General features: G+C 50.2%; 1 protein-coding gene across 1 annotated transcript; it reads left to right on the plus strand.

The window, feature by feature from the left end:
* The first annotated feature begins 2984 nt into the window (after positions 1 to 2984).
* On the plus strand, positions 2985 to 6486 carry GPR68 (G protein-coupled receptor 68). Its single transcript, XM_040256642.1, has one exon. The coding sequence runs from the start codon at positions 3304 to 3306 to the stop codon at positions 4417 to 4419; it is 1116 nt and encodes a 371-aa protein (XP_040112576.1). The 5' UTR covers positions 2985 to 3303; the 3' UTR covers positions 4420 to 6486.
* Positions 6487 to 9638: the final 3152 nt, after the last annotated feature.

A 9638-nucleotide genomic window follows, 5' to 3' on the forward strand; every position in this document is an offset into this window, starting at 1 on the left:
GAGACTTATGAACACCATGGGACCCTTTTCCAGGAAAAATGCACGTACTTAAATATTTGCAAGATGGAGCATGTGATTTCAGGGGAACCCCTCAAGTTTATCCTCCATGAGCCCCAGGACTGGAACTGCTGGGCTGGGATATCTCTGAGACCCTTCCTAGCAGGCTCTGTCAGTTTTCAGGCTGAGCCCTGGCTCCGGTGCCCACAGGGCCAGTTAGGAGCCCACAGGAGGGAGGGTGATGAGACATTGTCAGTTGTAGGAGGGGTTTCCTTCCTGGTCCGTGAGTCCCAGCTTGACTATGTATAGTGAAGAGAGAGCAAAGGGCAAGACTGATCTGCTAAAACTACAAAACAGCTTGATGCAGACTCCGTTCACTTGGAATTTGCCGCCATATAGACCATACATTCTCAGGAGGGTGGGGGGAGATTGGTTCTTGGGTGGGGTGAAAATAATCTTATTTAGTGATCTGTCACCCTCCAAAAGGCCATGGTGCATAAACAGATATTCTATACATCTAAGGATTTAAGATGTATAGAAAATCTGTTTATGCACCATGGAGGCAGGTGATTAGGAAAAAAAAAAAAGTCTAAAAAATCTCCTTGGGAGGATGATTATGAACAACAACCAGGTTGATTTAGATACAGTGAGGTTTTTTCATCTGAGCCAGGAGTCTTAAATCGATAGAACTGCTCAGGATTTTCATTCTGGTATATTAATCTAAACGGTAAAGTGAAAGTGAAAGTCGCTCAGTCATTGTGTCTGACTCTTTTTGACCGTGTGGACTCTACAGTCCAAGGAATTTTTCAGGCCAGACTACTGGCATGGGTAGCCTTTTTCCCAGGGGATTATCCCAACCCAGGGATCAAACCCAGGTCTGCCGCATTGAAGGCAGATTCTTTACCAGCTGAGCCACCAGGGAAGCCCAATCTGTAAGGTAGGCCTACAACAAAATTTTTTTATTCTCTCTTTTTCAAAGGCATTTGTATATATAGCAACAGCATTTTCTTTTATTCTCTTTTTTAAACTGTTGTTTTTTGGGTTGCTCTGCATCTTCGTTGCTGTGCTCAGCTTTCTCTAGCTGCAGCAAGCGGGGGCTGCTCTGCACTGTGGTGCACGGGCTCCTCATTGCGGTGACTTCTCTTGTGGAGAATGGGTTCTAGGCCACAGGTTCAGGAGTTGTGGTACAAGGGCTTAGTTGCCCTGCAGCATGTGGGATCTCCCCAGACCACAGGTTGAACTCGTGTCCCACGCATTGGCAGGTGGTTTCTCAACCACTGGACCACTAGGGAAGCCCAGCAATAGCATTTTCTTAGTTAAATTCTCAACAATATGAACTTTTCACTACTTCAAGTAAGACGACCCTCTTTTATTCGGCTTCTTTGCCTCTGGAGAAAGAATGCCATGCATTTTGACATATTTTATGTGGCCCTGATCCTGACCCTGAGGGCAAGTGTCTTCATCCCCATTTTATAGATGAGGAAACTGAAGCTAAGGAAGGGTAAAGACTTGCACAGCCTGTGAGCTGCTGACTCTAGCCTGGTGCTCATGTCTCGATGCCTTGTGCCCTGTACTGGGTTCCTGATTCCGTGGAGGAGAAGTAGCACTGCCCTGTGGGAAGCTTGGCTTGTTTTCTTGCCAGAGCACAGTAGTTCAGTTCAGTTGCTCAGTTGTGTCCGACTCTTTGTCACCCCATGGACTGCAGCACTCCAGGCTTCCCTGTCCATCACCAACTCCCGAAGCTTGCTCAAACTCATGTCCATCACGTCGGTGATGCCATCCAAACATCTCATCCTCTGTTGTTCTCGTCTCTTCCTGCCTTCAATCTTTCCCAGCATTAGGGTCTTTTCCAATGAGTTAGTCAATTCTTCACCTCAGGCGACCAATGTATTGGAGCTTCAGCTTCAGCGTCAGTCCTTCCTATGACTATTCAGGACTGATTTCCTTTCAGATTGACTGGTTTGATCTCCCTGCAGTCCAAGGGACTCTGAAGAGTCCCCTCCAACACCACAGTTCAAAAGCCTCAATTCTTCAGCACTCAGCTGTCTTTATGGTTCAACTCACAACCATACATGACTATTGGAAAAACCATAGCTTTGACTAGACTGACCTTTGTCGGAAAGTAGTGTCTCTGCTTTTTAATATGCTGTTTAGGCTGGTCGGTCATAGCTTTTCTTCCAAGGAGCAAGTGTCTTTTAATTTCATGGCTGCTGTCACCATCTGCAGTGATTTGGGAGCCCAAGAAAATAAAGCCTGTTGCTGCACAGCAGGATGTGAACAAATTTGGGTCTCTTTTGTGCTGTCTGAAGAAGCTCCCAGGACGGGCTGTGGCCTCAGTGTTGACTGATCTGGTACATTCCTGTGAGCAAGAAGGAAAAATGTGGATGCTGCTGAATGTTGGCAGAAGAGAGTGTCTGGGGCCCGTGCTGTTTTGTGGGTTGAATTTGATCTTCACCTTGGAGAGCCAGCTCGGGATGGGATGGTGTTCACAAGAGCTCCAGGCCTTGCTTGCTGGACTGAGGGACCAGGAAAATAAATAAGGGACAGGAGGCCAGGGAAGGGGGATGAGGAGACAGAAATTGCATGTCGGTGTCTTGGTCTGTGCATTCTGTATATTCAGTGCAGCTAAGTTGGAATTCGTGGGCTGGGTCATCTTCTAAATTTTGAGGCACTACACCACTGTGAAAGGCACAAGCATGACCACTTGACTGCCTTCTGCCCTGCAATGAGCGATGGATCTAGCGACACGAATGAGCTGTCAGCTTGAGTTTCTTCTTCTCTGCCTGGCTAACGCTTGTTCTGTCACCACTATTTAAGCTCAGTAGGATGACTGTTATTTCAAGCGCTGTCTAGGATATACTGTCCTAAGGTTTACTCTTTATCTGCATATGATGCCCAAATAGCTCCTCACTAAACAGAGTATGAGTTGTGTTTTGTTTTGCACAGAAATGACAATATCGCCTATCTTAAAGAGAAGTACCTTTTAATAGGAAAAAAAAAAATGCTTGAATGGAATTTGGATGAATGTGTCCTTTTCCGAACAAGCAAAAAATATCAAAAGAATTGATGTTAAGACTGTGTGCATCAAGATAATCATTAGGGAAGAAAATTAAGTGAGGCACTTGGAGCAGTGTCTGACACACAGTAGGTGCTATATAAATGTTAGCTTCTATTATCCTAAGCCTTTCTGCCTTTGACTTTCAGGGACTTATGCATCACCAGTGAGGCCAAGCCTTCACCGCAGCTTGAGTCACATCCTAGCTAGAAGCAAGATGGCTATAGAGAGACTGGCCTCTTCCTGAGCATATGGGGGGTGAGGCCCCGGCAGGCCCGAAGATGGGGAACATCACGGCAGACAACACCTCGATGAACTGTGACATCGACCACACCATCCACCAGACGCTGGCCCCGGTGGTCTACGTCATGGTGCTGGTGGTGGGCTTCCCAGCCAACTGCCTGTCCCTCTACTACGGCTACCTGCAGATCAAGGCCCGGAACGAGCTGGGCGTGTACCTGTGCAACCTAACGGTGGCCGACCTCTTCTACATCTGCTCCCTCCCCTTCTGGCTGCAGTACGTGCTGCAGCACGACCACTGGTCCCACGACGACCTGTCCTGCCAGGTGTGCGGGATCCTGCTCTACGAGAACATCTATATCAGCGTGGGCTTCCTCTGCTGCATCTCCATCGACCGCTACCTGGCGGTGGCCCACCCCTTCCGCTTCCACCAGTTCCGCACCTTGAAGGCCGCCATGGGCGTCAGTGCGCTCATCTGGGCCAAGGAGCTGCTGACCAGCATCTACTTCCTCATGCACGAGGAGGTGGTGGAAGACGCCGACCGGCACCGCGTCTGCTTCGAGCATTATCCGCTGGAGGCGCGCCAGCGCAGCATCAACTACTACCGCTTCCTGGTGGGCTTCCTCTTCCCCATCTGCCTGCTGCTGGCCTCCTACCGGGGCATCCTGCGAGCTGTGCGCCGCAGCCACGGGACCCAGAAGAGCCGCAAGGACCAGATCCAGCGGCTAGTGCTCAGCACCGTGGTCATCTTCCTGGCCTGCTTCCTGCCCTACCACGTGCTGCTGCTGGTGCGCAGCCTCTGGGAGTCGAGCTGCGACTTCGCCAAGGGCATCTTCAATGCCTACCACTTCTCCCTGCTCCTCACCAGCTTCAACTGCGTGGCCGACCCCGTGCTCTACTGCTTCGTCAGCGAGACCACGCACAGGGACCTGGCCCGCCTCCGCGGGGCCTGCCTGGCCTTCCTCACCTGCGCCAGGACCGGCCGGGCCCGCGAGGCCTACCCGCTGGGCGCCCCCGAGGCCTCTGGGAAGAGCGAGGATCCCGAGGTCCTGACAAGGCTCCACCCGGCCTTCCAGACCCCCCACCCGCCTGGAGCGGGAGCGTCCCCCGCAGGCGGGCTGTGCTAGCCGGGTCGCCCCATCACCCACGTGCGGGGCAGAGCGAGGCCTGAGCCTGCTCCATGGCTGCTGCCCCTTTGGCCAAGGCAGCTGCCTCTTGCTGCTGGAGGAGACGATGGGCTGGGGTCGCAGGGCCTAGGGCTGGGCCATAACAGGACCTCTCTGCTGTCCAGGGAGCCTGCTGCGACTGCCCAGTCTGATGGGGCTGCTGGCTGAGTGTGGGGATAAGCCCCGACAGCACGTGGGGGGTCATCTGCTGCCGGCTGGGCTGCTGGTGGGAAGAAGAATCACCTCCAGGAGGTTTTCAGAGAAGCTCGTGGGGGGACAGAGTGTGAGGACGTGGGGCGAGGGGCCAGGGAGAGGAGGCAGACACCCAGGTGCTCACCTGCCAGGGCCTTCCAATGCCAGGGTGACCCTTGTCCTAACGCCCTGGTGTGACCTGAGAAGATGACGCAGGCACGTGTGTTGTCATCCTTACCACTTGAGCCCCACCCCGTGGAGGTTGGATGGGGAGAAGGAACGTGGGGAGGGGTTGAGGCACTGAGCGTGTGTGTGGCGGGGACAGTGGGGGAGAGACAGGTAGAGGAGAGACCCCAGATCCAGGCAACTCACAGTTTTCACTGGCAGGGAGATTTGAGCAGATTCTCCAGCCCCAGCACTAATGCACAACAAATCCTAGGGCTCCGTGGGGCTCTGGCGGGTGATGTCTATGATCCTCAGGTCAGAGGCCTAAAGCAGTGTGTACAACTGAGTTCCTGACAGATTCCTCCCAATTCAACTTCTGTTGCTATCTGCCCCAAAGTATACAAGACCCAGAAGTCTGGGGCTCTGTGTGTGCATGTGTGTCCGTGGTTAAAATGCCAGGGTCTCCAAGACAGCTCTGCTCCAAGACACTGAGGCTAACTAAGGTCATCGGACTGCAGATAGTGTTTGCCACCACATACACAGACTGGAGTGCCTAGCAGTCTTTGAGAAGAGCATGGCATTCTCCCCAAGTTCTTAGATGGAGCAAAACAAATACAAGAGATGAATTCTCTGGCATCTTTCAGCCCAAAGGGCTGGGGTGAAGCTCCACTGTGGTTTAAATAGCCCCTGTGACAAAGAGAGGGCTTGTCTTGCCTCCTTGGTCCTCCATCTCCACTCCTCTGCCCAAGTGTTCCCCCTCACCCACCTGGAGAGTGACGGGATGGCCCACTGGCTACATGTCTCTTGTTTTGTCCTAGTGGACTGGTTACAGGGCTCATCTCTCCTGAAGCTTTCCACCCAGTCATGTTAAGCTTCTGCCTGGGGAATATACCAAGGACCAGAAGAGCATCTTGCTACTCCAGGGACCTGCCCACCTTTCAAAAATGCTAGCCCTTTAGATTTCCTGGAGTGGACCGGCACCAGTTCTGACTTCACTTAGAGACCTGGAATCTGAGCTCTTACAGCCAAGGATTTTGGTGGGCTCAAGCCTGGGGAGGGACCAGGGATGGGAAGATAGAAACTGGTATCAGTGGGACATTTCTGGAATCTGCTGAAGAGGGACCACAGAGAACATTTTCAGTTTCTCCTTGTGTCTTTCTTCCCCTCTCCCAGGGATAGATCCACCCTGAGTTTCTTAACCCTCTCTTCAGAGGCATCCAGAGGCTGATAGCCCAGGCTGGATATGCCCTAACTAAGTGGGGTTCCAAGTCTATACTTGATTCTGACTGTGTGTAATCCCTGCTCCTGCTCCTTCTGGACGTTCTTCCATAACCTGGGGCAGTTCTCTTCCCCTTCATAGAGGAGAAAGTGACCAGGTCTGAAGGTGGAAAAAATGACCATACAGCCAAGAAAAGCCCAGGATCTTACAGAGGCAGTGGCACTGCTTGAGCCCTCCATGCCTCCTCATTTCAAATTTCCTCCTATTTTGATCTTAAACATGGGCATTCCCACTGGGATAAACTGGCATGAGCTGAAGGCAGTTTCATTTATTATCAAGAGTTGTATTTTTGTATTGTCCTTTCTTTTATGCCAAGTATACGTGTGTTGGACCATGCAGTGGATTTATGTAGCAAACTTGAGTCTGCAAATAAAGCAACCTAACCAGCCACAGTTGGAGTGTGTTTCAGTTCATGTAGGGAGGGAGGGTCTTCCAACACCAGGGACATCTAGAGGGTCCATGAAATACCCAACAGAGTCAGAAAGGTCCAGGGATTGACTTTCTCAGAGAAAATTCAAACAGGTCAATCAGAGAATTTGCCCTTGATTACCCAGTAGTGGCCAGGAAGGATGAAGCCTTAAAATGAAGGCTTTTCTCTGTCCTCTTGAGATTCATGAAGTGTCCTAAACACTGCAGCACATTGTTGCAAATCTACTGTGGGACTTAACTTGGTCAACACTTGACTTTAGGGATGCAACTCAGTGCTGCAGTTTGGAGACTATCATTCCCTGTCCTTGGACACAGAACCCCCTTCTATCCTACTCCAGGTGGCCCTGGTGGTAAAGAATCTGCTTGCCAATTTAGGAGATGCAAGAGATGTGGATTCAACGCCTGGGTCGGGAAGATCCCCTGGAATAGGGAATGGCAACCCACTCCAGTATTCTTGCCTGGAAAATTCCATGGACAGAGGAGTGTGGCGGGCTACAGTCCATGGGGCTGCAAAGAGTCAGACATGACTAAGCGACTGAGTACAGCATCCAATGAGAGAGAGCTGGATCAGACTGTCCTCTCCTCACTAGTGAAAACTGCCAAAGCAGGAACACCTGCGGTACCCGCCTCTTGGGGGCTCGCCTTATCCTTACAGTCTGAATTTTGTTTGAGGAGCCCCCCATTTAGTCATCATCATTTTTAAGATGGAGCCTCTTTTCAATAGTGGTGGGCTGCGTGTTTATCACAGGATTAGATGCATCATGTTAAAAAGTAAATTTGGTTTTAGTTACTTAATCCCTCCTGGGTCAAATTCCTGGAGTTCTGGAGTGCTTTGGAAGAATCGATCCTTCAGACAGACTAAAGGTATTACTGGAGATTAAGACTTCTTCCTCTCTTAAGTCGGGGGTGGGGGGGGAGAAAAGGTCCATCTGGTTTTGACTGGAGATGGCAAGAGCCATTAGATTCCTTTCTTATTCACCAGTGTTGCTTAGCAAGATGAGGGCTCATCTTCCTGTTTACACACACTGGTCTGTGGGTTGGCTAGACAAGTGTGGGAGAAATTTGCAGCACAAAATACATTCCATCTGCTGCTTTTCTCTGGCTGGTACAATCAAGAGAGAGCCAGAATCTGGCCCTTCTTGGTTCAACGCTTTTTTGAAAAATGTGCTTCTTGCAGCTGGTGATCCTGCAGCTTCCAGGAATTCATCTGGCAAGATGATGGTCTTTGATGGCAATAACCCTGGGGTCACAACGATGCCCAGGGTTCTGGGGAAATGGTGGGTCAACAAATACAAGAAAGATGTTGGTAGATTAACATAGATAACAGTGTTGGGAAGTCCCACAGAGGTCATGAGCTCCAGTTCCTTCCCTGTGAATTACCCCCTGTTGTTCAGTCCCTAAGTTGGGTCCAACTCTTTGTGACCCCAGTGACTGCAGCATGCCAGGCTTCCCTTCACCATCTGCCCTAAAATGATAGCCCAGTTTCTCTGCAAATAATACCATGATACCAATTCACTACTATCCAACACAAGTCATTCCAAGGTTGGGCAGAAAATCTTAACTCTGAATGAGCCAAAGTGGAACCACTTTTCTCACTGGCCTTCGTTCTGGCCTCTGGAGCCAAGAGACCCTTTAAGTACTGCTGTGTGTACACTTAGTCGCTCAGTTGTGTCCAACTCTTTGTGACCCCATAGACTGTAGTCCTCCAGGCTCCTCTGTCCATTGGATTCTCCAGGCAATAATATTGGAGTGGGTAGCCATTCCCTTCACCAGGGTATTTTCCTGACCCAGGGATTGAACCCAGGTCTTTTGTATTGCAGGCAGATTCTTTACCATCTGAGCCACCAGAGAAGCCCTTTAGGTACCTTTAGATACAACTCTCACATCCTACTTCTCAGTGTTAAATCTCCAAAGCTTGTATTAGACAAGGCTGGATTATACTACAATAAGAAATATACCCCCAAATCATACTGCCTTAAAACAATAAAAATCTATCTCCTGTTCATGCAAGAGTCAGATGAGCAACTACTTTCTGGAGTGTTTTTTTTTTCCCCAAGTGATGGCAGTGATTCAGGATTCATGCATTAAGAGATTTTACCATCTTGGGCTCCTCTTCCATCCACACAGCTAGGGAAAAAAGGACGAAAAGAATCTCACATGGGGGTTATGGGAAATCTGAATGTGGTTAGTATTCCTGCTACTCACACTCTATTGGCCAGATCTCAGTCACATGGCCCCAACATAACTACAAGGGAGGCTGGGAAATGTAGTTTTCTTGTGTGTGAAGGAAGAAGCAGAATTTGTGAGCATCTGGCCAGTCACAGACATACAGCTTTTCAAGCCACCTCCGCTTAACAGCTCCGCTTAACACCTCCTTAAGCATTCACCTTCCTGTACCTCATCTGAACAACACCCACGTCTTCAAATGTGATGCCTGGATCTGAAGCGAGATTAGATCTGTCCAACCTGTGCTGAGGAGACACAGATCAGTTACCCCACTATGCTTCTACTAATGCAATGGCCTCTCTGGCAAGCACATCACATCACTGAAATATGCTGAGTTTATGTGAGCAGTGTTTTGGGGGGTTGGTCTGTCTGTTTTTTTTTTGGGCTGTGCCGTGCAGCTTACAGTTCCCTGACCTAGGTACGAACCCAGGCCCCTGGCAGTGAGTGCTAAAAGTCTTAACCACTGGACTTCTGGGGAATTTCTGAGCAGTGGCCTTCTGAATCTGAAAGTTAGACTTTGTGGAGCCAGTGGAACCCACATGGAATAGGTGGAGAGTAGTAGAATGTGGTGGGCTGGAGTAAGGTGGGGCTGGTGGTCAGCAGAGCCTGTGCAGTGAAAGGCAGGAAATGACCTCAGAGGATCGCCTTGCTCAGTGGAGCAATGGGATGGCACTTGGCCAGAGGATGGCCAAGGGGACTAAGGAGCCCTGATCCCCTTCCTGGCTCACTTATCTTCCAATCCCACCTGCAGAGTCTGTGGGACACATGCACCTCAATGTACCCAAGCTCTGAAGTTCACCAGCCTGCCCTTGAAGACTCACAGAGATCCAGGTATTACTTATGAGAATCTGCCCTCAATACTCTTGGAAATGCCCAGGGATGCTCATAT

Source organism: Oryx dammah, unplaced genomic scaffold (genome assembly GCF_014754425.2).
Source record: "Oryx dammah isolate SB20612 unplaced genomic scaffold, SCBI_Odam_1.1 HiC_scaffold_16, whole genome shotgun sequence".
NCBI lineage: Eukaryota > Metazoa > Chordata > Mammalia > Artiodactyla > Bovidae > Oryx > Oryx dammah.